Below are 26,688 nucleotides of genomic sequence, written 5' to 3'. Positions count from 1 at the left end.
CGTGGGCGCTTAATCATCTGTCCTTTACCCAACAGGCCAAACAGGGAGGTGGGAAGTCTTTCTGCTGACTAATCAAAATGCCTGCACTGCCCCTCCCCCAGCCCCCCCCCGGGGGGGAGGGGAGGGGAGGGGAGGGGAGGTGGCGGGAACAGGCACAGCAGAGAGCTGTGAATAGCAAAGTCAAACTCTGAATTGAAAACTGCCACCAAGACACAGGAGCAGAGAGAGAAAGGGAAGAGGGAAAAATAAAAAGATGCAGCAAAACGAATACCATGGAGCCGAATGACTGTACCTTGGCAACGGATTTGCCATCGGAATTGTTGTTGGAATCTTTACCACCACTGAATGAATCTCTTCTCTGTGGGCATGGTTTCTTTTTGCGTGGTCTGCCTTTAAGATTTGGCGCTGAAAACAAATGGAGAACAGATGAGATACATTTTCATTTGCGTGGGTTTCCTTATGAAAAACCAAGGATCTTAAAACTCCAGTGGCGCCCTCTAATCGTTCAGAGAAACATACACATCTGTGGTAGCCAAGCCTCCTTTTAGGCGTCTCTCTCTGAAGGGCTGCCTCTTGGTAGACTCTACACTTCTGTCCATGTTCCCCAAAGCTAATCTATTACACTTGAACGTGTCTAATTAATATAAATAAAATGAAGCCCTCAGCTTTAAAGGATGATGATAAGGAAAATGTGCTTCCCCATTGTTATCAAAGAAACATGTTGGGCTGAAAGACAGCCCTGAGCCTGGCTTGTTCTTTGTTTTGTATCTCGTTTTCAGAAACCCAAATGATATGCCAGCCCATTATGGTATCATAGTAATGTAACGTTTGAAAACATCTCTCTTCAAAAGTGGAGACCTGAGCGTTTTCTCAAAGTATGATACAAATAAGGAGAGAGCTGTAAAAAAAGAGGCATTCAAAATAACAATCTGAAAAATAGTATCCCATGTATTTACTATTAATATTGCAACCAGCACGTTTCAAATCTCAACAGATCTGGCAGATACATTTAAGTCAGCATGTTCTCTTTTCCTTTTCAATATATTTTTTTTATGAAGATCTTGAGGGTTATTTAAAATAACTTCCAAAGATCACACTGGAGTTAGCCTGATTCCGTGGAGATTATACTTTTTAAAAGCCATAGACAAGACACAAATCAAAGTTATATTTCATCTTGGATGCTGAGCTTGAATCCCTTTAAGATCCATACAGAAAGAAGGAGAGAGAAAAAAAAAAAAAAAAAAAAAGGCTGCTGTTTATTGAGTGCTACGACTCTCCGGCATCAGCTTTCACATTTAACTTCATCAGTCACCCGAGTCAAGCAAAAATAAAACAAACCAACTAACCAACTAGCCCTTGAAGAATTCCAAACTAACAAATTATACCCCAAGCAATTTCTTTAGGACCTTTCAAGGTACCCACACTTTTTTATTGCTTTAAAGTATGATTATGACCATGGAAAATCTGAACAACTCAAACCCTCTTAACTGTTGTTAATCTTACTGATGTCACGCCGTTAACCAGTGCTTTTAGGACACTGTACACTGTACTCCTCTTAACAAACACAATTAATCCCACTAATTTGATTTTCTACTGTGGATAACAGTCTTGCTGTCGACAAAGCACAATAAAGCAGAGCTGCCTTTACGATCAGGCAAAAGTTTAAAAAGTGGCTTTGGGGCTCAGACTCCCCCCTTCCCAAATCCGTTCTCCTCTCATTTTCCCAAAACGTTTGTCTTAAAGTCTATCTCAGAAAGCCAGCCTGGAATCATCAAAGGTAAACAAACTCACAAACAAAAAATCAAGCAAAGAGAAAGCGGCGATTACCCATTCCAGTCGACAAACATCTGCCTGATGATGTCTGTGCTCCTGAAAGCTACAGCATGTGACTGCTTCCCGGCCCTATGTCCCTGAAGTCTCGACTTGACTTGGTGTGGATGTCAGCTTCCCTCCGAATGCGAGCTGCGAGGCTCAGCGCTCTGCTTACAACTCCCCTCCCCCGGCAGCTCCATTACTCATGTAAACACACAGCAGTGACTAGCACGGGGGTGTGTGGGATGAGCTCCGAGGACTTGGCTTGAGTTGCCAGACTGGCAGGCAGGGCTTGCCTCTCTCTGAGACTACCACATGGGGTTGGTGATTTCATCCGGCCTGTTTTGTGGATCCTGGCCTCCTGTTGCCCTGTCAGAGCCCGATGCCACCTTCCTTCCAGGCTCGGCCTGGAGCCAGGGCGGGGACCATTTTGGTTTGAGGACGCAGTGTAGCACAGAAGTGTTTCCACAACTGACCCAAGGGCTAAGACTTTAATGACCGGGAGGGAAGGATGTACTTTCAAGTCCCTTATCAAAATAATAGCAGAGCAGAAAGCTGACAGAAACCCACAGAACTTGGGGGTAGGTCTGAGGCATTTCATTAAAAGGAAGAAAACAATATTGCCTCTGTTCTAAGACTTGTTACTGTGATCTTTCCTTCCTAACATGTTGGCAAAAAGCATTTAAACCTAAAAGGCATTTATTTCCAGAAAAGCTTTCAAATCCCAAAGGCCTTTTAGATAGAGAGAACTTGCACTGAACAGGCTGTTTTGAATAAAGGCAAAGGTTCCGGGAACTGACAATAAGTCATCCCCAAATCGGGTCTATTTTCTCCATTCTTTGAGCTGCTTTCAGAACCCAGAGAGGCACATGCCCTTCCCCAGCAAATTCTGAGAATTGCAAATTTAGAACAGACTAACACCTAACAGTCTGGTCACACAAACTTTAAGTGGAATCTGATCAAGAGAAAAAGGCTTTTGTCCCTAAGAAAGGCAAGTACACTGATGTTTCAGGTATGGTTAGGTAAATCTCACCAGTCACTAAAGCCTCAAACTCAAATACCTCTTTTAGTCTCCCCTCTGAACTTCTTTTCTGACCTTCTCTGATGGAAAGTATCACTGTATTATTTGTACTTTAGCTGTGTCTCATAGCTTATTATTATACTAAGCTGGAGAGTCCTTAAGGGCAGGACCATGTTAGATTCATTTTTCTCTGCCCCAGCGTCCATCCAGGGGCAGCACTGCCTATATACTGTTGAATAATCAAGTGACTAGTGGAAATACAGGTGCCCGCATAGGCCTCCTTGGTGTCAAGAGCTGGGCCCGCCGACCTGACCACATGTATGCCCGTCACACTGGGCACCTGAAAAACGGCACTCACCTTTCCTGCCTACCTGTGAGCTCTGGGAGCACACACCAGTGACTTGAGTTTGCTGTGGGAAATGAGACGGGAAACCTACAGCCTTTGGTTCCTGCTTAGGGTAATTGTATCTGGCATCTCAGTGGGACCGTGATTGTCCCACATGCAATGAACAAATGCCCCGAAGAGCAGACGTTCAAAGTCCTGGGGGGAATGGAGCGTGCAGGACTCCGTATGGGGTGGGAGCCCCCGTAATACAATTGGAGATTTTTTGGATCCACGAGACCCCAGGTGAATCTTTGGGACCGAAAGGCTGGCTTTTGGGGAGAGCAAATATTCTTGTCCCCAGATGATATTTTTTTCCTACAGGGTCAAGAAGACAAATCATTTATTTGCTAGGCGGGTGAATGAAAACAAATGCTTTGTGGTGTGGTGGGGTCAGGGGGGCCAGGGGGGCGTGGCTCTGGCCTTTAACTCTTCCCCACCTCCTCCTAGCTGCCCTGGACCAACCTAAACCTGCCCTCTCCTTGCCAGCTAAGGGGCGTCCCTGAGAGAACCCAAATCCTAAAACTCCAGAAGCACACCAGCTCCCGTGCTTTAGATGAGAGCAGTCTCTACCAACAAAGCCATTCTTGGAAGCCAGCAATACATTTACTGATAGCATACCTGGTTCTGGTGAGTTCTACTTCAAAAAAATACACCTAGTGTATTTTAGTGTGAAGCAGTAAATGCACAGTTACTTTGATATGTGTGTATATCCACTGGCCAACCCTGGCCTGACTCAGAGAGTTCAGTCAAAGCTCTTTGCACGAATGTTTTCAGTATTATTCACACATAATAATAATAGCTGATGCTTACGGAGCACTTTTTCTTGCCAGTCAGCACACTCTGCATACAGTAACTCATTTAAAACTCAAAACAAGCCAACAGGAAGGCACAAGTAGTATCCCCATTTCACAGACCAGGTAACTGAGATAAAGTGAAATTACTTTTGTCTTAGGTCATACCACTGGTCACTGGTAGCAGAAGGCTTCCAACCCAGGCAACTGGACATTATCCAGAGCCCCTGCTTTAAGGAACTTCTAACAGAGGACATACACACTGTGTCTCATAATGAGGTATCTATATTATTAACTTGGGCTGGCAGTCTCTGGGGAGCTTTCCCCAAATGAAAAAACTCTCAAATACCACACAACACAAGGGCGCTGCAGCCCATCTCAGGCATCAGACAGTATCCTACAGCCCTGAGGGCGAGCAGGGTCCCCATCAGTTAGGTCACAGAGTTCCAATAAAACTCAGAGCACCAACCAAGTACATTACCCCCTTGCAGTGAGCCACTGACTGACTCTTCTGCCTAATCGGTGAAAGATCTCTGTGGTTTTTTAAAACAAATCTTCCCTCTCTGACTGCCCATCTGTTCCTCTTACTCAGCGCCATGAAATTAACAAGTATTCACCATTGTGATGTCACCGCTATTTCTATAGGTGTTAATCCCAGGAGAATCGTCACTCACCAGTGCCCCAGGCTACTTTGACATCTGACCCATGTGTTTTATTTTGTTTTTTCCTTTTCTTAAAAACTCCTTCAACTATTACTGAATCACAGTCTTTTTTTAAAAACAGTATAGCAAAACATGCTCTTTGTGTTTTGTTTTGTTTTTCTTAAAGAGTCTAGAAGCTCAGAGTTGCAGGCGTTCATGTACGTATTTACTTCACTGTGGGTTCTGACAAGTTATGTGTCAGGGCAGCACAGGTGTGGGAAACTTTCATCTTGCAATAATAATAAAAACAAAGGAAATGTAACCAGTTACTGGCAAAGTAAATTGCTTTTGGCTTAAATGTTCCTGTTTTTTTTCCTACTGTGTTCTTCCTGTCATGACCGTCTCTCTCTCTTTTTTTTTTTTTATAACATTTATGCTCTTGGAAATGCCATGAAGATAAACTGCTATAAAAGCTGGATTGACTCATCAGTTAACAACTCTTTCTTCTCATTTTGCAGAGAGGATTTTGTTGCCAGCACAGCAACATGTTCTCTCGAGAAATTCTTTGTGAGCTTCCACTCAGAGATAGGACTTGCTTCTTGTTAGGGGCTGGAATTAGGGGAATGGAAAACCAGGCATCATTTTCCTAAGAGTTTGACCCCCAGGGTCAATGTCTAGAGGAAGCTGGCAGAGCGTTAACTCATTTGATTTGCAAGTTGTGTGTGTGTGTATGTGTATGTGTGTGTGTGTGTTAAACACTAAACACAAGTCAGAAAACTAAACGACACCAATTGAAGTATTATGGACTGGCAAACATTGTTCTATGCATAGTGTGCATTACTGATAATACTTTACATTTCTTTAATGCCTTTCCTCTGAGCATCTCAATTCTTTGGTACATTGTCTTTACAGACAATAATCTTAAAATGCTCTGGCAAGTTTCAGCATGGAGCATTGCTCCTGCTGGGGGGGAAAAAAAACCTATCCTAATTTAGTTATCATTTATTGTGTTCTATTTTCAATGTTTCCCTTTTGACTCTTTAGAAACTTCCTCTTGCACTACAACAAAAATAGGATGAGTGTTTTTAAAGTTATTAACGTATGAGTAAAAGATTTAGAAACCGAGAATGGCAGAAGGCTTGATCAAAGCCACTCCTGAAATTTATGGGTATAATAAAAGAAAGGCATTTCACAGATAATCTCTTACAGAATTTCAGTTTTCAAATAGTTGGAGAAAAAGAAAAGAAAAACAGAAGCTCTCAGCTCTCATGCTGGCTTTAACTTAAAGCCAACATTTTTACTTTTAAATTCATAAATGATTCCCTGAATTTTATTTCAAATCCACGGTTACATTCCATATACTCCCCGCTCCACACCTCACAGAGCAAGGCCAGAAAACTGCAGCCGCTGGTACTCAGCGTCTGATAATTGGTTGAATCTTTCCATGAATTCACAAAGAATCAATTATATATAGATTTAAGAACATGCAAGATTACTTTTATTCTGTTCGCCTATAAATAATTTCCCACACCCAGCAGAAATGTTTGAGAAGCAACTGTGCTGTCTGAGAGATGAACGCACCGGGCCATTAACAAGCACAATTCCATCCTGAGGGGCTTGCTAACTTAAACGATGACTTTAAAGCAATAGGTACATTTTTAAAAAAAGCTGCAAGAGTGTTATCATTTTCTGTCATTGTTCTGACAGCTTCCTTTTTAAGAGTAATTTTTTTCCTCAAATAAAGGCATTAAAAAGATGAGTCCAGACTTGCAAGCTGAGACCAGAGCCAGCCTCAAATGCCCTCACTCTCAAATGCCACCAAGACGACGCAGCCCTGAACAGGGACCAAGGGGTGTGCCCCAGGGGAGTGGTCACACTCACTACTCTGGATGTCATGGCTGCTTTGAGTTTCCAAGGTTGCTTTAGCCCAAGCCATACCTTGATGTTGCTTCAACCACCGTGCCTATTAACTACAATTTAGCATTTCCAATGAACTATGCTCTCACTGGATCCAGGTCCTCTCCTACCACCTGTGGAAGGGTGAGCGGTAGTGTTATTAGAAAGAGTGTGGGGGAAAAAAAAATGAAGCAGGCTTTAGATGAGGTCAAGCCACTTCGGCTCTTTGTCACTGAGATCCCCAAGAGTCACTAATGAGAGTGGAATGTATCACTGCATTTGTCATACCTGGACTGGTCGGGCAACTTAAGTCCAAAACAGCCGTGGACTTCATTGACTGCTCAACAAACCATGTAAGTAAACACTTTTGTAATGCCTTCCAAATATGTCCTGTCTTACTCACTCCTTGGTTCATACTTGCAATGCTGGAGCAGTTGTTAATGCCTCTGATCAAAGTCTTAGTAATTTCATAGGCATGTGATTTGCATAGCTATTTCCTGATCCGCCTTCTCTCTGCCCTGGAGGTCTTCATTTCTCAGAAACACTTAACAACACAGATTATTTTACTTCTCCCCTTCCCCCAGCCTATAAATGGAACTTGACTTGCTAGCTCATCTGTATTGCTAATTGGTTTGAAAGCATGTGACTCCATGCATTCTTGCCATTAATACACAATCAAACCTCTTTTTTGGTCAGTTTTTACCAGCAGTGATGGGCAGATCTCTATCTTTATTTCCCCTCTGTGTCTTGAGGAGGGAGACAAATTTAAATGGCCAAATGTTGTCTTATATCATTTCAAAATGATGTAGGGAATTCCAAAGGAATTCAGAAATGTTCTAGAAGTCCATGATAGGCTTGTCTAAAAGGGCGCTGGCAAAGAAGAAAAGGATTATAGTTGCTTTTCACTACCACTTGCAGAGTAAGAGGGAAATCGGGGAGCTAAACTGAGGTCTGGAGTGAGGAGAGATTCTGGGTTTTCAGAGGATTGACTCTTTAAGGAGAGAATTCTGGAAAAAGGGAAGGAGACTGAAGTCAATGCCAGGCCTTTCAAATTTTGGTCTGTTCTGGCTACTCACAGTATCCTCCAACCATCATCACAGTATCCTTTCAACCATCTCAGATGAAAGATTCCCTTCAGGACCTTGGTGGCTCACAGCTGCTCTGCAAATGCTTATTCGTCTTTGGGGTAATGAAGTCTATAGGCCATGGCCTCAGGAACCTGTGGAAAGACTTTGGCCTTAGAATTCCAAATATTTTGTAAAGAGACATCAGGGCAGCATGGACACCTGAGGGCTTAGCTTGGATCTTAAGGTACAGGGGGCAGCACCATGTAGGTGCTCAGGCTGCGCACAAAGGGTCAATTTCCTCCCCAGATGCAAAGTCTTGTCGAGAAGTCACAAACCCAGCCAAACCAAAAAAATGGACTCTAAAATGCTATCGTGGCTCAAACTTCACTTTCACATCTACCTGGCAACTCATTTCTCCTGCTGTTCTTCTCCCCAGATGCCAGGTACCCACCAGCCATTTCCAAGCCCCAGGAGCCTCAATTAATGAAGATCCTGCTGGATGTTGAGGAAAAAAAAAAAAAACCTGCCTCAAAACTCCTACAATCAGAACAAGTGTGTCATCTCAATGCTCACTATGTACTCTTTCTTAAGAGTTTGAAATAACTCATGTTTCCATTTTTTGAAAACTATTCAGTATACACAGATTTCATTTTTCTTAGTATGATTATCTACAGTACCAATAGAACATTAACTTAAGATACTTGTCTTTTTTTTTCCTTAGGCTATTTAAGGATCCACTCTGGAAGTGACTTTTTAAGGACGTTTTGATTTCTGTAATTTATGAAGTTTATAAAGATAGGACCTCTTGGGCTTCCCTGGTGGCACAGTGTCCGCCTGCCAATGCAGGGGACAGACACGGGTTCGAGCCCTGGTCCGGGAAGATCCCTCATGCCGTGGAGCAACTAAGCCCGTGCGCCACAACTACTGAGCCCGCTTGCCTAGAGCCCGTGCTCCACAACAAAGAGTAGCCCCTGCTTGCCGCAACTAGAGGAAGCCCCCGCGCAGCAACAAAGACTCAACACAGCCAAAAAAAAAAAAAAAAAAAAAAGATAGGAACTCTTAAACATAGAGAATTTTTGTCTCTCTCTTTTTTTGTTATAATCAATAAACCTGCTTATTCTAGTCCATGATTGATATGTTCTACAGTGTCACTATTATACGTGACAGCACAGAAGTGCAAGCCACATTTTTGTATTGAATAACCTTGCAAAGATCAGTAAATATCAGAGCAGTTCTTAAAACTCGTGTATAAACAGAACATTCTTATTCAGCCATTTCTCCAGGTTTGGAAATGAGATATTCCATTTTCAACATTGAGGATAATTGATTTGCTGCATCTCTAAAGAAAACGTTGGAAGTAAGTAAAAGAGACTTTTGTGTGTGTGTGTGTAAATGTGGATTAACATGGAGATATTTAACTTACTACAGACTTGGACTAATATATTATGAGACTTTTCACTTTTTCAAACACATACGGAAAAGTAAAAAGTAAAAGATCATCAAGTAATAGGTTCCTGATTTCTTTTTAAAAAGATCCCAAAAGGAGTTTGTACTTAAAGGGGATTTTTCACTCTCTTCATGTTTTTCTACCTTTCAGAAAGAATAATTTAAGAAGTAGGATAATCCTGGGGAATTCCCTGGAGGACCACTGGTTAGGATGCAGTGCTTTCACTGCTGAGGGCACAGGTTCAATCCCTGGTCAGGGAACTAAGATCCCCCAAGCCACGAGGTGCAGCCAAAAAAAAAAAAGGGGGGGAGGAGGAGGTGGGGGAAGAGGGGGAGGGGGAGGAGGGGGAGGAGGAGGAAGAAGTAGCATAGTCTCTTATTTAGAAGTAAAAAGATGACTGTTCCTGTTTGTCTGAGACTTTGAGACATTCTTCTTTGCTCAGGTAAATCCCTCTCGGCTGCGAGCCACAATACTGGGAAACGACTTTAAAAGCTCTACTGTGGTACCAAGGAACTCACAGGTGGCAGAGAAGAGTGTGTGTTGCAGCAGGGTAGAGTGAGGGTCCAAAAGGAGAAGAGAAAGGGGCTGGTGGTATATTAAGTAAGGCCAGCTCGTTATAACCCCAACAGGGCAAGCTAGGGAGCTCAGCTCCCGGGAGTGTGTCACACTGTGGGGAAACAGTGGACAGATACTGATAGGAATCTTATGATGAAGATAGAGAACACACAGAAGATGTTAGAATTTATTCCCATTTATTTCAGTGAAAGCCAAAACATTTATAGGACTGTTTATAGAGTTGCTCTGTCCAATATGGCAACCACTAGCCACATGGGGCTCTCGAGCACTTAAAAGATGTCTAGTCCAGGGACTTCCCTGGCAGTCCAGTGGTTGAGAGTCCACCTTTCAATGAAGGGGACGCGTGTTTGATCTCTCGCCAGGGAACTAAGATCCCATATGCCATGCCAGTGCACACCACAACTACTGAGCCCGCACGACACAACTAGAGAGCCCCCGGGGCTCCACAACAAAGATCCCGCATGCTGCAACTGAGACCGGATGCAGCCAAATAAATAAATATTAAAAAAAAAAAAGTCTAGTCTAAATTGAGATGTGCCGTAAGTGTAAAACACACACTGGATTTCTAAGACAATAAAAAAATATCAAATAGCTCATTAATAACATGTTATATTGATTACATACTGAAATATTTTGGACATACTGCATTAAATTAAATGTTATTAAAATTAATCCTACCTGTTTCTTTTTACCTTTTAAAATGTGGTTATTGGAAAATTTTAAGTTACACATGGCTTGCAGCATCTCTCTCTTGGGTGATGCTGGTTTAGTCAACAGTTCAATGCTACGATTATAGATATAGTAGGTCCTTAGAAATGTGTGTTAAAGTGCAGACAGACCAAGGCTAACATCTGAAGCTAAAATAGTCAGCAAAAATCATGAGTCAAACTTTCAGTACAATTTAGAGTTTTTTTTTTTTTTTTTTTCTTTTTGCGGTATGTGGGCCTCTCACTGTTGTGGCCTCTCCCGTTGCGGAGCACAGGCTCCGGATGCGCAGGCCCAGCGGCCATGGCTCACGGGCCCAGCCGCTCCACGGCATATGGGATCCTCCCAGACCGGGGCACGAACCCGTATCCCCTGCATCGGCAGGCGGACTCTTAACCGCTTGCGCCACCAGGGAGGCCCCAATTTAGAGTTTTATTCACTGTTTTGCAGGGTAGTCATGCATAGATGTTAGTACCTGAAAATTCTGCCAAAGCTGAGGTGTCTCCTTTGTGAAATTCAAATCTGGTAATCATTGATTCAAAGTAACCACATGGCCCCAATGAAGATGTTATTTCATTAACTTCCTTAACTAAGATGTCAAAGCAAATTTTAAGCCTTGACAACAGACTTGGGTAGTTGGGTGGGGGGTAGGGAAGAAAGTGAGAAAAACAGCTGTCTAATTTTTTATTTTACTTGTTATTCTCTCCTGCTACCAGCATGGGCTAGGCATAAGGTAAGTCATTTGCGAACTGAATAAGAGAAAATCGATTCTGAGTGATTTTGGCTCACTGGAAGAGTAGAAGCTTCTACACCACAAATTGCTGAATAAGTTCATGGTCTGCATGTGTTTTTCTTTTTGGAGTTTTCATCTGCAAGTAAGCAGAGAGGTTTGGTACAGCCAGGCCCAAAGGCAAGGGCACAGCCTTCACAGCTTTGCCAAGGCGCTTGAAGTCCCACGGTTTAATATGACATAAAGGGAGACTGTTCATTGAAGACAGGAGCTCTAGTAAGCCCAGAAAAGTTGACAGAACAAAAAGGTTTGAACTCTAGGGGGCAGGAGAGGAGATACATCCTTTTCCCAATCTTGGCACCAAAAAGACCAGGGGGCATCACTCCGAGAAGATGGCTGCTCATCGCTCAGTTGGCCCAGTGTCTCAACTTCCCAAATAATTTGTCACAGTTGCTGAATCAAAGCCTGTCCCCCTCCACCTCCTCACCTTTTGATTCCTGTGGCAGCAGCAACATAGAAACATACCTAAACATTAAGGGTTCTCCGAATATAACATGCCAATCAAAGGGCTGCACACCTGCCTGGATTCTTTTATGGAACCCCCTGCCCCTTACCCCCTTTTCAGGGTTCTCATTATAAAAATAAAAGAACAGCAATGGTGGCAGTAGAAATAAGCTTAGGAAATATTTTCTCTTCTTAGGAGGCAAGAGTTGCTATAGCATTTAAGGCAGTAACATGCAGCGAGATTAAGACCAAAATCCCCGCAACATCAACAGAAATGTCCAATGACTATTATTCATTCTACTGTATAATACTTATAACAATAATTTTTATGAAATTATTTGGCAGGTTCAACCTACATCCAGAGAAGCAGCCTGCACACCTCTGGCATGCTTCTGATATCTAACTATAGCAGTATTTGTCTTTGTCCTCCAAACTCTTTTATAGCACATGGCATGCATATTTCAGCATCCAACATTATTAACTCATGACCAACTGTCAGTTGATGGTTATCTAACACGTGGGGTCTCCACAAAAGGGATCCTTATTTGGGCAAAAGCTCTTGTCTGCACCAGTCTGTCTATATTTTCCCTCAGAAGAACTTTATTTGGATTATTATTCGCTGTTAGTGGAAACTCGGAGGCTGCATGTGTGGCAATTGGAAGGCGGGGAAATAAATCCTTAGCAAGTTAAAACACTTAGCTGATATTAAAACCATTTCTGGCTTTGTTAGCTGAAAGGAAACTCTCGGTTGCCCTCTTGTGGTCAATCTATGTGATGTGGTGGGAAGACCATTAAAAACCCAGAAACTAACAAGAGAGTTTAATCAAATACAGGTAAGAACATTCAACCTGGACAGAAACAGTCACAAACCACAACCTTATGTTGTTTTATATGTTTTAGAATTTACATTGAGCAGCCCTCCTATGTGGAGAGGGATGGGGGAGGGGGAGGGCTAGTAATATGGAAATTAGAACTCTGTCTTTCTGGAATACAATGACTTCCCTGTATTTACAACCATAACTGTTATATATGTGGCAAACTGATTTTTAGGAGATTTAGAACCTTAAAAAATATCATGCCTACATTTTCAAAGTTTCTTCGTAACCAAAAATAGACTGATGTTCCAACTGGTTTGGAATTATAAGAACCAAGGAAAAGAAGTCTGAATAATTCCCTAATATGGAAGAAAACCACTTTTTTTTCTTTTTAAATAAGGAACAGTTTATTTGTTTCGGACAATAGGCAACATATGGACACGTGGAATTTATAGAAGTTTAAGTATAGAACTTAGCCTTATCGCCTAAAAATAAAATTTTATAAAAATCTGAACTCCAAATCTAATAATTGGTTACCCAATTTGGTATTTAATTTTAAAAAACAGCATTTAAATAAAAATTCTGCTGTAGGCCTTTCAACAATTTCCTGCCTAACAGGCCCATCCCCAAAAAGCAAACAAACCTGGTATTAAAACAGACTGAGGAGCTTAAGAAAAAAAAAAGCTGGGGGCAAAGTACATGAGAACATAAACTATTTTTCATCTTATTACCAGTAAAATGTACCATTTCCCTCTTTTATGTGTCTTCTCTTTAGATAAAAGCCGCTCCTCCAACCAGCATTAACAAAAATGCTCTGTATTTTTAATATGAGGTTGGGGGCAGATTAATCTTAACTTGGCTTTTCCACTCACACGTGGAAGTTCAGTGTTGCAACAACAGTTGTTTGGTTTTGTCTTTGAATTTGCAAAGTTCTTAAAGTAATTTTACTACAAAATTAAAAAGCTGTGAGTTCTTTAGCAAACATGATGATGCTTGTTCTTTTCTGTACTATTGTGCAAGGAAATACCCTTTCTTTCATGTCTTTTTATTCCAAAATGAATTCCCTAGTTAGCCTTGTTTAGCTTTAAAAAATATAATGAAGAAAGGGGGCGGTGTTTGCTGACCTCTGAAATTCATCAGCATTTCAGCACAGGGAGCGTACACAAGGTGCGCACTCAAAAGGGCTTTTGTTTAAGTCCCATTATGGAATGAAAAATGATACTCTGCCCCAATTTAATGCCAATCCGTGTGTACAACAAAGCCATTTGCAAATATTTCTGTGGCGCAAGGGATCTTATGCCTATTTTGCAGATGAGAAAACTGATGCAGATGAGAAAACGGAAACATCAAAAAAATGGTGAGGGAGTGAAGAACGAAGACGTTCACAGAGACTGGAATTAAATTTAGAATTTGACTCCTAGCCCAGGACTCTAACCACGTGAGGGCTCTGACTCTTTGGAATCAACAGAAGAGCAATTTTAAAACATTCTTTTGACATTATTAACCACAGCCTCAGGGCTCTGGGAAGTGGAGGCGGGCCCTGGAAAGGACACGGAGCTGCTAGGTGACAGCCTCTGGCGACACTAATGAAGTGGATTATTTTGATCCATACCACCATATATTCTAGGAATAGTCGGAGGCTTAGCAATTCCCTTTGTACCTTAAAAAATTAAAATCTAGATGTGAGTGCCAGTGTAGACGGCCTCCTAAAATATGGAGCCAGAGAATCATGACAAGACGTGAAGTGCAAAAAGTGGTTTGTGGCTTTTCTGCTGTATTTGGAACCAAAGATCGCCGCTAGGAGCTGTGATGACGGTAGGATGCTTCACTTGAGTAATTTAAAGAATGATGAAATTCCAGAGAGTAAGGAGAACCTCAGACACCATCTAGCCCAAGCCCTTATTCTACACATCAGGAAAGGGAGGCCCAGAGTCTGCCGATTGCCCAGAGTCACATTGCTGTCTGCTGGCTGCACGACATCAGCAGCAGGGCCTTGGCAGCAGACGGCTTTGCAATGGGCCCCGAATACCTCCTCTTGGGTCTCTGCAGGGCGAGCTCCGTCATCCCAAGACCACGTAACTAAAACACACTTTCCAAGGAACTGCAATTAATAAAGTCAAATGGGAGCTGACAAGGACATTCCCGCTGTGTTCAAATGCCAAAACACACAACGCAGAAAGCTCACTTGGAGCGCACGGCCCGTGGGTCCTTCTGGCGGGACTTCTGTGCACCACACTCCCAGCTGTTTGCTCAGACTAAAATGGGAGGGACTAAGAAAAAATACTCACGAAGCCGTCGGGGCAACACTTGGCACTTGGCGACGGTGCCTGCCACCTTCTTTTTTTTCTTCTTTTTTTTTTTTTTTTTTTTTTGCGGTACGCGGACCTCTCACTGCTGTGGCCTCTCCCGTTGCCGAGCACAGGCTCCGGACGCGCAGGCTCAGCGGCCACGGCTCACGGGCCCAGCCGCTCTGCGGCACGTGGGATCTTCCCGGACCGGGGCACGAACCTGCGTCCCCTGCATCGGCAGGCGGACTCTCAACCACTGCACCACCAAAGAAGCCCGCCTGCCACCTTCTTGCTTTTGCTGGGCTGGGCGGAAAACCAAAGGGGCCTCCTCATGTGCGGAAAGGCTTTGGGAATTCAAGACCTCTGGGAGAAATGGACCACTGCCCACCTTGCTTTGGAGCATCCTCGTTACCTTCCAATAGTAACAAATACCCTAGACGTCTCCCAAGTTCCTCACGTGGCTCCACACCTGTGTGCCCAAGCTCCCCGGCTGTCTCTGACGATACCCTTCCTTGTTCACCATTTTCCCTCCTGCCCCAACTTGTAATTGTTCCCCAGACTAGCACTGGGAATTGCATCCCCTAAAAAACTTTCTTATTCTCCCACATCCCCAGCTGGGAGGGGGGAACTCTTTGACTGTGACTTCTATATCAAGTAGGCTTCTACCCTAGCACCTATCACCCTGTATTGAAATCATCTGTGAGTCTCTCTCCTCACCAGACTCTAAAGGGATGATGTCTGTCTTAGTCACTGTAGCATCATCATAGTAGGTGAACAATAAAAATTTGCAGGCTCTCTGTATAATACTTATAACAATAATTTTTATGAAATTATTTGGCAGGTTCAACCCACATCCAGAGAAGCAGCCTGCACACCTCTGTATCATGTTTTGAAAGCAGTGTCTGGTACTTAGTGAGAGTCTAGTAAATGTTTATTAAACTGCACTGACTGCTGATTCCACTAGAGAAAAGAAATACCTCTGAAGACGGCTAGGTGGCTGGGCTGTCCTTGGTGGTTCACCTTCCTGTTTGCAGTACCTTCCCTTGGTCACAATTGCCATTAGTAAGGGGGGAAAATACACGTCCACATTTTATTTCCCACTATGTAACTCTGAGACCCAGCAATTGTCAACCAGTTAAATGCTTAACAGAGACCTGCCTTGTCTGTGAATCTATAAACCTGACTTGTTTTGCCAAGACCCTCCAAGCCCATGGGATGGTGCTGGCTCTACTGGAGAACCTAAACAGGGGAAAAGGCAGCAACACCTGAGAGAAACGAAGTTCCCTGGGGAAGATGGCCGACTGTCTGGTGAGAATTACTTTTTTAAGAAAACCCATCCCTGCAAAGCTACCTAAAAAAATGTTCCTGCGGGCCAAAGTCTGGGCAAATCTATAATGTAGAGATTAAATTTAAATTCTAATAAAGATTTTCAACAAAGATCAATAAAATAGGAGATTGATCTGCAGTTAAAAGTTCCCAGTAATGGGATAGCCTAGAAATTTCATAAATAATGCTTTTATCTTGATTGCAAAATAATCCCCTGCCACAAAAACAAGGCAAATCAAGGTAGGAAATTGTTCAGCGGGAATTAAAATGTCACACTTTACACAGAATAAAGCATTGCAATCACCAGGGAAACACACATTGCAAATGTGTTAACACAAAATTACATACATCACTTAATTATATAAGCGCATAGCTCCTGAGTAACCCATTAGCTAAACATGTCGGGTTGCGGTTGAATATATACATGCAATATTTTTAGCACAGAGGGGATGTAACTATGTCGGGCCTGGCACCATAAAGCCTGAGATGGCAAGTGCTATTAAACTGAGATGCAATCATGTTGAAAGGAAACATTAACAAACGGCAGACAATTGAGAAGAAAATACAGTGAGCTTGTGTTCCACTACATGTGCTTCCAAAATCTTATATAACTATTCATTGTCTATTTCTTCTGGCTTGCATCCCTGGTTTGTTCTATGCGATACTAATTTTATAATAATAAACTGCTACACCAGTTTTATGAAATCACACATGCAGAGAGGTTGCAAGATGACATTACATCTGATTATCTTTGCCAGCAAAGGACACTGTTCTGAAATTAAAGTCTCGTTCAAAATCGCCGTCTGCTTTGTTTAAAATGTCCCTTAGAGTTGGCTTCTGAAAAAAGATACACCTTTCACTCCAGAAGCCTTGTGAAGTTGGTAAAATTGCTGTTGGAGACCCAAGTTTCATAAAGAAGGCAGAGCCTTGGAGAGCAGGTAGTTCTTCATAAAATTCACAAACCAAACAACCATGTGACCCTGGGCAAGTCCATCTCTCTGGGGTTGAATGTGCCCATTTATCAAAAAGGGATTGAAAGATTATGACTGAGAAAGACTACGAGTGAGATAAAATGAGACAACATGACTAGCACATTATTTGGTATCTAGAAAACACTGATAAACGGTGGACGCCATTATTATTACTATTATACGCACAGGCACATGGAAGTAATACATCAAGCGTTTCAAGAGGCCGGTAGTTCTCTCGTGGGTGAGTTATTGACACACTGGAAACACCTGAACCCCCAGCACAGAGGTAAGCACCCAAGAAGAAAGAGTAAGTGCAATGAAAGCTGGAGGATCGCTTGACAGCTGGTATACCTCCTGGGAGGCTGACAGTTGTCCACTTGGGCACAGCCTTCCAATATAGAGCCAATAACCAGAGGTTGTTAAAAGAGGAGAACATGTCTTGGTCATAGCTGATTCTATGTTTGGGGCAACGTTAAATCTCAAAACAAAAAGTGAAGAAAGGAAGCTGCCACACAGTAAAGTATTGCCTAAATAGGGCGAAACTTTTTTTTTTTTTTTTTTTTTTTTTTTTGCAGTACGCAGGCCTCTCACTGCTGTGGCCTCTCCCGTTGTGGAGCGCAGGCTCTGGACACGCAGGCTCAGCAGCCATGGCTCACGGGCCCAGCCGCTCCGTGGCATGTGGGATCTTCCCGGACCGGGGCACAAACGCGTGTCCCCTGCATCGGCAGGCAGACTCTCAACCACTGTGCCACCAGGGAAGCCCAGGGCAAAACATTTTTTAAAGAAGAGACTATATGCCAAGTATCTTCATTCTCTAAATTAATCATTGAAATCCCACCCCCACCTCCCAGCCGCCAGCTCATCTGAATCCCCTATGTCTTGAAATCACCATACAGAGGCCTCTGCATACTGTAGGAGCTCAATTAATAGACAGAGAGTTGAATGGAAGGGGACCTCCCTGGCGGTCCAGTGGTTAAGACTCCACGCCTCCACTGCAGGGGGCGTGGGTTCCACCTCTGATCGGGGAACTAAGATCCCGCATGCTGCATGATGCGGCCAAAAAATAAAAATAAAAAAATTAAAAATCTGAATGGAATTGAATATGGTAGACCAAGAAAACCTATTGTTTGTAGGAGTCCCAATATAGACAAATCCAGGGGAAGGCTGAACCCCAGATAGAAACCAGGGCTTTTCGTTTGGCATTTTCACTAGAACATTCCTATTAATCAAATACTGCCTTAAACAAGACACAACCTGACAAAAGAGCAAGTTCTATCTAAATAGAAGCTAGTGAAGGTGACTTAGAAGGAAAATAAAGTCATTTAAGAGAAAGTATTTGAGGTCCTGATTTCTTACTCGCCAAGTCCTGGTTTTGCCTCTAACACCTCATATTTGTTGATTCGATAAATACTTATGGAGTTGCCATCATATGCCTGACCCTGTGCTAGTCCAGCTGGGAATAAAACAGAGAAGACAGCACTGTTCCTCACTTTAAGGAGTTCACATAGTCACGGAATTTGAGTAAGTCTCCTCACTCACCAGGCCTCAGTTCCCTCATCTATAACATTACAGGTTCATTAAACAAGTTTGGTTCATGGACTAAATCTGCCTTGGTAGCATAGTTTATTTAGTTTGAAGCCTTCTTAAAAATTATTATTGTCATCAGTTAAAAATCATGAGATTTTTCACATAAAAATTGATATGTCTGGCTTTTCTTAAAGAGTTGAGAGATCTGACAACTTTGGGCTCATAGTCCTACAACACAACAAAAGACTGGAGCTGAAAAGCAGCTGCTCCTTTTTACAGAGCATGGGTATCTACTGTTTCTTGATTTTTCATAGGCCCCACCGGCCCTGCTCCCTCAAGGTTCTCTGCTGACACCTCTGGGCACCTGTGTTTGTGACCTCTGATCTAGAAGATCCCTTAGGTTCTTTTCATTTAGAATAAGGTATGACTTGTGAGAGCCAACCATTAGTATAAATCAGTAACCTGAAGAAAACAGGTTAACTCCTGGATTAACCCACGTTCTTTAACCTAGTGGTCTCAGTCCAAAGGCTGCAAGATTCCGAAGTGGGTTACCAGAGGAGGTGTTATAATAATCCTTCTTCTTAAGTGTTTTCCAAAACCCCATTACCTACACATCCATGTGGGATTAGGTAGGAGCCAGTCTTGCCTGAAGGCAGAGAAGTGGATCAAGCTACACTTAGAGGTTCCTCTTGTATCGACATATTCCCTCTCTGCATGCATCCAACAGGAACAGGACATTTCAGTGGGTCTCTAAGGATGTCAGATCAGATCTTGTTACTCTTAAGGGATGCCTGGCCTGTGTCCTGGGGGATCTGCTTTGAAACTGCTATCAGAAACCTGGTCATCTCAGCTGCAACTTCAACTGTTTTTGCTCTTCATTCATTTTTAGACCCTTTGCACTCCAAAAATGCTTCTTGGTGGTTGCTAGGCAACTTTTGTTGAATACATGCAAGAGGTATTAATCATGTGAATGTTTTCGAAAACAGGGGAAAAAATTGTTTGAAACTGAGGACGTTGCCATACCTAAAATAAAACATTTTCTCCTTAGGCAGCTGTCCAGAATAGGGACACTGCAGGCTGTTAGCTTCTGTATGTCTGGAGGCAAGAAGATTCACCAAAACCGGTAATATATACAATGGATAAACAACAAGGTCCTACTGTAGAGCAACAGGGAAAGGTATTCAATACCCTGTGATAGACCATAATGGAAAAGAACATGAAATAGAATGTATATGTATGTATAACTGAGTCACTTTGCTGTACAGCAGTAATTAAAACAACATTGTAATTCAACTATACTTCAATAAAAAATAAATTAAAAAAAAGAAGATTCACCAAAAATCACTCATCCACACTTCTGTCTCTTCTATCATCCGTCATCAGCCCCTGACTCACATAAATAAGTGGTCTCATCTTATAACAAAGTCTCGCTCACAGGATAACTGGGACTTGTCTTATAAGTATTTTCTGCTTTTCCCATTGTGCGGTTCCTCACTGACCACATTTTTCCTGACATGTGTATTTCACACTTGCATATCCTCAGGGCAGGACAACTTGCGGCTCCTCGATGATTACATCCAGCGTTGGAACCCACTAACCTTATCAGAGCCATCATCTCTTTCTCTGACCCAGATGGAAACAGCGAGAACTCTTCTATTTTCCACATCAAAGACTAAGCTTTCTGCTGATGCCAAATGCTCTGTGCTTCTTACCAGTAAACGTAGATTTCATTTCATAGTGTTCTCCCCTCTTCTTTTTTTTTTCTTTGACATTCCAATGTCATGATCAAGCTACAGAGACATAGACTTCTATAAACTGAGTCAAATGTTTCAACTAAACAAGGGTAGAAATTGTGGCAAGGTGATCTCCTTCTTTTGCTGGATATTAAGTGGAGAAAAATAATTTTCTATCAGGATGGAGTCCTAAGGGCAAAGTAGGCTAATTACATACTCTTTCCACTATATGGTTCACACAGGCAACTAGCTTCATCCTCTGTAAAATGGAGAAAATGAGTCAGGGCTCAGATGAGTGCCTGGCACATAGTAAACAGCATAGAAGCATCATCATCATCATCACTTCTGGGTCTTAGATCCTACAACTGTCTTCCCACTATTTCTTGGCCATATATTCTCATTTTGTTTAATTCCAATGAAAGATTATGTCTTCCCTATGAAATCAATTTAGAAAAAATTGAGGATAATAGACTTAAACAGAAATAAAAAAGAGGCTGTTATCAGAGATTAAAAATGTGTCAAATAAAGAAATCTGACTTTTGGAAAGCCACCAAGGTAAGTTAGGGTGTGATGCACCTGGAACTGAGAGTGGTCTGTACGGGAAGCGCAAGCTCTGGGTGGTGGGACGGAGGGAGAGAATAAAAACAAGAGACAAGAACACTGGCTCTGGAATGTTCTGGACAGATAAATCCTAGGCCTCTCTGTGTACCCACAAACAGTTCTGGGGAGCAGATGGAGGCTAGTAGATCTCCCTTGATGGAGGCGAACAGTGATAGATATTGCAGGTCACTAACAAATGTCTCATGCCAGGTGCTGTGCTGAGAGCATTACGTGCAGCACTTCACTTAATCCTCATGTACAATCAGCCTACCGTATCTGTGTCCTTTTTGATCCTCAGGTTCAGCCAACCACGGATCAAAAATATATATTAAAAAAAAAAACTTCAGGGGGCTTCCCTGGTGGCACAGTGGTTGAGAATCTGCCTGCTAATGCAGGGGACACGGGTTCGAGCCCTGGTCTGGGGAGATCCCACATGCTGCGGAGCAACTAGGCCCGTGAGCCACAACTACTGAGCCTGTGTGTCTGGAGCCTGTGCTCCGCATCAAGAGAGGCCACGACAGTGAGAGGCCCACGCACCGTGATGAAGAGTGGCCCCCACTTGCCACAACTAGAGAAAGCCCTCGCAGAGAAACGAAGACCCAACACAGCAAAAATAAATAAGTTATTTAATAAACTCCTACCCCCAACATCTAAAAAAAAAACTTCAGAAAGCTCCAAAAAGCAACACTAGAATTTGCCACCTGCCAGCAACTATTTACATAACATTTACATTGTATTAGACATTAAAAGTAATCTACAGATGATTCAAAGTATATGAGAGGTTGTTTAGGTTATATGCAAATAATAATTTTATATAAGGGACTTGAGCATCCTCTGATTTTGGTATCAGAGGGAGTCCTGGAACCAATCCCCTGAGCATACCGAGGGATGATTATAATATCCCCTTGTGGTGTGTAGCAACATTACTGCCAACTCAAAAATGAGAAAACTGAGGCTTAGAGAGGGTAAGTAATTGCCCAGGAGCACAAAGGTGGTGAATAACCGTGAGTGGAGACCGAAACCCAGATTCATGTATCTTTGGAGTTCCATTTCTTGGCGCCGTGCTGCCTGCCTGTACAGAGCAGCCTACTCAAAGACCCTACTGAGGAATAGATTTTGTTCCCTGAGATGAGGGCCAAGGAAAAGAGAGGCTGTAAAGCAGAATGCAGTGACAACTGGCACACAATTCACAGGCGATTGCTCATTCAATACTATAAACTAGTGTTTTTGTGCTTATGTAACTCCTTCCAACTAAGAAAGAAACAGGCCCAAGCGCGTTCATTCCTCTCGCTGTCCCAGACATCATTAAAGGAAAACTCCTCTCATGCCTAGCTAAGGTAATAACATAATAAGAGAATTAAGAATTATTTTCAACAGACATTTCTTGGGCACAACTTAGCCTTACAAGGGTCACCAAAGATTCATGAGACAAGATTCTTGCTTTCTAGGGAAGCAGAACTGAGTTTGTTTGCCACAAGTCAGAACTGAAACATCCCTTCAACATAGGCTGGTTACCGAGGATATGCAGGCTACATGCTGGGCACACAGGGGTTCCCACGACATCCCTTGGCCCTCCTCTCACAAAGCTGAGGTTCTGGCGTGAAGAGTAGAGGGAGAGGGTAAAGTGGGTGGGTAGGTGTTATCAACAAGGAAGAGGAGAAGCTCTGAGAACACCACGGGGGCGCTGAACTCATGGAAACATCAGGGAAGACCTGTCTCAGGAAGTGATGTTTAAGCTGAGCTCTGCGAGACAGAAGAAGTTGGCCAGTTTGAGGGATGAGACAATGATGAGAGGTTTTCTTTTTCCAGGTAGGACATATGCAGAAGGTTTACAATCAAGGGAGAGAAAAGCAAGGTCAAGAAACTAAAAACAGTCCCATATTGCCCGGCTGGACAGAGCACAAGGGAGGGACCATTATCCTCTTCCCCGTCTCCATGAGACAAATGCATCACCGTGGCAGAGACCTTCAATGCTGTAGACCTTCACGAGCCACACAGACGGATCCAAGGAGGTTGGTGCAGGACTTGTGGCAGGAAGGGGCTTGAGGGACAGGCAGGATAGGAAAGGCAGAGGGAGGAAGAGAGGAGACACAGACTCCGTTTCCTTCCCTCCTCTTTCAGTCTGTATTAGGGACACAGCCGGAGATGAAGCTGGCCACCCACCCTGCCAAGAGCCTCCTTCCCCCAGCTCCCTGTCTCCGTGACACAACTCTACATTTGTACGCGTCATCCTCGGTGAAAAAGGGCTCACAATTACTCCTCTCACTCCCCGCTAGCCCATGTTCAGCTCCTTCTGCAGGCAGACGATGCCTGTTTTAATATGTGCTTCTTCATTTATTCATTTCCAGCTAGCAAACAATTTTTAATTAGCCTGTTCTTTACTAAGGACATGGAGCAGGTTATTAACTAGGTGCATCTCTGGGTCTTTAAAAAGAGTGAAAAAGACATAATCAATCTGTGTGTGATGTTTAGGGGTTTAGTCGGTATTAGTCAACATCTTTAGAACACATCTCATCAAGTTCCATTTTTAAGCCCTGACTCAACTGACAAGCCCACAAGGCAGAAGGGAAGAGTGGGATTAATGTATTCGTCACTTGTAAAATTTGCCAGTCCCTCAATTACATTAGTTCCAGTAAAATATTCAAGGGAATAATCGAAATGAAAAAATAATAAGTATTTTTCCTCTCTTCTGCTGAATCTGAGGAGGATTCTCTTAGCTCTATCACAGCACTTAAATAACATTTTAAGTGTCTGTTTAATTCAAGGGAGCCTCCACTAGCGTGTGTGTGCCTCAAAGGCTAGCACTGTGCTGTGCTGCTCATTGTACGAGTCCTACAGCCTTACACAGGGCTACGTACAATGACAGAGCTGCTTATCAACACGTGTCGGGTGGACATATGGATAAATGAACAAACCGACTGTCCTCGAAAGCACGTGCTAATACATTATTCAGGAAAGTGCGGGATCAAAAGAACCACGTGAGCTCCCCATGACATGGAGGAGAAGGCCTTTAGGTCACCCCATCTGGCAGTCCTGCCCTGGCCGGTTGTTCTTTGTGGTTCTGTTTCTTGCAACAAGGATTGGGTATAACTACCCAGCACGAGTCTGACTTCACTTATGGAAAAGCCATTTGGGATCTGGACCTAATTGAAGGGGATGAAAAGGAGGGAAGTGAGTGGTATCACCACCTTATTCGAAAGCTAGCCCTTTCGAAGTTACTCAGATGTTTCTTTATTATCCATGCTGAGGCACAAGTCAGAATTTGCAAGACCAGCATCTTTGGTGTATCTTCACCAGATACGAACACCTCTTGAACCTCCACTTAATGAAAGCCATTTTGGAAAATATTTATCAAAATCTTTTAGAAATCCTTCCAATTTGCCAAAGTTAAAAGTGCAAATATGATTTTCCTTTGCTTCAATCCCACTGTCCCTAAGTCAGCCTACTTTGGAATGACCTGCTTGTTTATACATAAAAAACTTGAAGGATTTATATAAATGCAGGCCCCACAACATGGTTGTAAGTTAGTTCCACCTACACTTCTCAACGTGCAGGGACTTGATCAAGAGTGATTTGTATTTAGGAGGTTTGTCTAATTACACCTCTGTTGTAATAACTAGCATCTATTGCAGGAAGTATACAAGCAAACATAGGTCATCTAGCTAATTTCAAGGCAACATATACCAACTGTGGATACAGTAGCAAGACCACAACCTAAATACAAATGTCCAAGCTTGTTGTAGAGAAATTTTTAATGAGTAAAGGTAGATAGACAAATCCAGATTACCTTTCCAAAAAGCATTAGAAATGTCCCCAAATCTTCCCCACTCCAAACTCTCTTTAAAGATACCCATGCCACTCTGCTCAAAATAATGTCACTAAATTCTATGGCCAAAATAAAGAGGTTCCTTTACTGTGATATGTTGCAGCAAAAAATAAGGCACAAATGAATCACAAAGATGTTAAGATAAGAACTGTGTGGAAAACACTGTGATAGATGACACATCTCATTAAATATAATTTTATGTGAATGGTTACTGTATTGCCCTGTTTAATTGATTTATATACACTTTAGGAAGCTTCTTACTGTTCAGAATGTAATTATATACTTTATAATTGAGTACACAGTTGACTAATTACGTTTATGGTCGTTTCAATTAAAAGCTGGGTCTCAGGCCCATGGTCAGAAACCTACCTTCCTCACCTTTAAAACACTGCTTCTACAAATAATGTTCTATGAAAATGAATTATACTTAACCTGCAAGACTTGCTTACAGCATTGCTTCTAGTAGGATACTTATACATAGTAATCAAGAAGATACCTTTTCTTGGGGTAATTGTCTGTTCCTAGGTATCTTTGGTACAGGGTCATTCTCTCTCTCTCTCTCTCTCTCTCTCTCTCTCTCTCTCTCTCTATCGGGCCTCCCACTGCTGTGGCCTCTCCCGTTGAGGAGCACAGGCTCCGGACGCGCAGGCTCAGCGGCCATGGCTCACGGGCCCAGCTGCTCCACGGCACGTGGGATCCTCCCGGACCAGGGCACGAAACCATGTCCCCCGCATCGGCAGGCGGACTCTCAACCACTGCGTCACCAGGGAAGCCCCCCGTTCTCAATATTTTGAAAGTTCCTTCCAAACAATTTCAGAACAAGAAAAGAACATCAACACAGATGATAATTTACATCAGTGGGAACTCATTCAATATCTACCCATGAAAAATTTTTTTGCGTTTTCTACACTTTTGTAGCTTTTGTGCTCTGTAAGAAGAACAATGAGAAGTTAATCTCTCTCCTTAAAGGAAAAAAAAATCAGAAAACATAATTTTGTCACATCCCTTCAAAGGAGTTTCTTTTCTAGCTGCTTATCTGTTCAAAGCTGCTTAAGATATGGTAGTCAATATCAATCAGGAAACATTTGACCTGAAGAGATAAAGTCCGGAGGTACTCGTTTGATGAATGGTTTGCCCTTATCAGCTTGTAATTGCTATTATAAACTCAACAGAAAGGTTCCCTTCCACTCTCCTTTCTGAAATAAGCCTCAAAGAAAAAGGAGTGGTGGTGTCACCACTAAACCTCAGGCACTGAGCATGTGTGGTAGCGCTGGCTGCCACAGACAGCAGGTGTTGCATTAGTCAAAATTAAGTCTCTGAAGGTCTACGTTTTATAGCCTATGATGCATTTTCTCATACATTATTTCATTTAATCTAGACAGCAGTCTTTTTGTGTTTGTAGCTCTTATCATGGCCTGTAATTCTGTTATGCGTGCATGTGTGTGACCATGTATCTATTTGCTTACTATTCACATCCTTAGACCCTAGTCTTCAAGAGGGCAGGGGACTTATGTCTGTTTCATTCATTAAGTTTGGTTCAAGGTCGAATGCAATAATACATAATAAGTTCTCCCTAAATATATTTGTTGAATTGATGAATGGTAATCCCAACCAAAAGAAGAATGGATGGATGGATGAATAAGGCACTCCGTGTTGAGGGGGGTTATCTCACTCATTTTATTTTATTTTACTTTATCTTTCTGGCCACTCTGTGAGGCTTGCAGGATCTCAGTTCCCCAGCCAGGGATCGAACCCGTGCCCCCTGCAGTGGAAGCTCAGAGTCCTAACCACTGGACCTCCAGGGAAGTCCCTATCTCGCTCATTTTAAAGCTAAAGAAACTGAGGCTTGAACGTGAAGCTGCTTATACAGTGGGGGCACACACTTAGATCAGTATCCGCTGTATCTTTGTGTGGGTGTTGCTGAGGATGCTAAGGAGTCTCTCACCTTTATCCAAGACACAAGGGAGATGAAGCAGGAGAGGGCACACCACCAGCTCCACTCTGTGTGATCCTGATCATAACTACTA

At 42.7% G+C, this 26,688-nt stretch overlaps 1 protein-coding gene across 4 annotated transcripts in view; it reads right to left on the bottom strand.

The window, feature by feature from the left end:
• ARID5B (AT-rich interaction domain 5B) overlaps positions 1-26,688 on the bottom strand; it is a 192,500-nt gene that overhangs the window by 44,557 nt on the left and 121,255 nt on the right. For 3 of the 4 annotated variants that reach the window (XM_060108803.1, XM_060108810.1, XM_060108807.1), the window contains one exon: positions 293-405. In XM_060108803.1, the coding sequence (XP_059964786.1) occupies positions 293-405 (113 nt within the window). Of the gene's footprint in view, positions 1-292; positions 406-1,827; positions 2,042-26,688 lie in introns of those variants that run through there. The other variant, XM_060108815.1, reaches the window with a different exon arrangement.

Source organism: Mesoplodon densirostris, chromosome 1 (assembly GCF_025265405.1).
Source record: "Mesoplodon densirostris isolate mMesDen1 chromosome 1, mMesDen1 primary haplotype, whole genome shotgun sequence".
In the NCBI taxonomy this organism is placed as follows: Eukaryota; Metazoa; Chordata; class Mammalia; order Artiodactyla; family Ziphiidae; genus Mesoplodon; species Mesoplodon densirostris.
Note: the sequence above shows the minus strand (reverse complement) of the source record. Positions and strands in the feature narration are given on the sequence as shown.